The sequence below is a fragment of the Camelina sativa genome, chromosome 4 (genome assembly GCF_000633955.1).
Source record: "Camelina sativa cultivar DH55 chromosome 4, Cs, whole genome shotgun sequence".
Lineage (NCBI taxonomy): Eukaryota > Viridiplantae > Streptophyta > Magnoliopsida > Brassicales > Brassicaceae > Camelina > Camelina sativa.
In genome coordinates, this window is record NC_025688.1 from 27,516,689 (window position 1) to 27,517,534 (window position 846).

General features: G+C 44.3%; 1 protein-coding gene across 1 annotated transcript in view; it reads right to left on the minus strand.

Moving 5' to 3' along the window:
• The window catches only part of LOC104782817, a 5,274-nt gene that overhangs the window by 2,128 nt on the left and 2,300 nt on the right, over positions 1-846 (minus strand). The window contains exon 5 of the mRNA XM_010507857.2: positions 388-765. Coding sequence (XP_010506159.1) covers positions 388-765 — 378 coding nt within the window. The remainder of the gene's footprint in view (positions 1-387; positions 766-846) is intronic.

Here is an 846-nt window from a genome sequence, read left to right on the forward strand (position 1 = left end):
CATCTAAAGCAGCATCGGTCACAACTTCAGCTTCTGAAAACCGTTGCTGAGCCGACAAAACAAGCGCGAGAAATCTCCATCCTTTTAACACCGACCCTCCCGTTGCATCGATGAACTCTTTGGCGTAACGTGACGCGGCTTTTAAGTTCCGTTGCTCAGCGTATTGAACACCTAACTCAAAGATCAAATCAGGATTGTTGTGCTCAAACGCTATAGCTCCATCTAATGCTTTCAATGATTCTGATTGAAGCCGAGACCTTTCGAAATCCGACGTGGGAACCTTAGCTTGCTTCCCTAAACAAAGTCCTAACATCCTCAAACCAACGCCTTTCAAATGCTCATCCATACCTTGTGCATTGTTTATAGCTCTCTGCGCATAACCCGAACCTTCTGCAGCTAAAGAAGGCTCTTCACTGCAAAGCTTAGCAGCTAACAAAAGTGCTACAAGATCATCAGGTTGTTCGTGTTTATGCAGAGACTTTCTAAGAAGGTTAATCGCAGCACTGTTTTGACCAGCTGCACTATATGAAAGAGCCAAAGTGTTCCAACGCTCAATACGGCTATACACACCAGGCATTACTTCTTCAAGCTGCTTAGCGAGAACCGAGGTCTGACTACATAAAGATAACGCAAAGGTAAGGTGCTCAAATACAGACGGATCCCATTTAGCTTTCCCGAGGTTGAACTTCTTTAAAAGAATCATTAGAAGAAGAATGGCTTCTTCTAAGTTGTTTCTAGGTATGTAGGAGCCCTCCATCTGAGAACCTAAGCTCGGGGGACTCGCTTCGACTCCAGAATGTAGAAGAAAGACTGCAAAATCTTTCTGAATCCTTGCACAACAGTCAT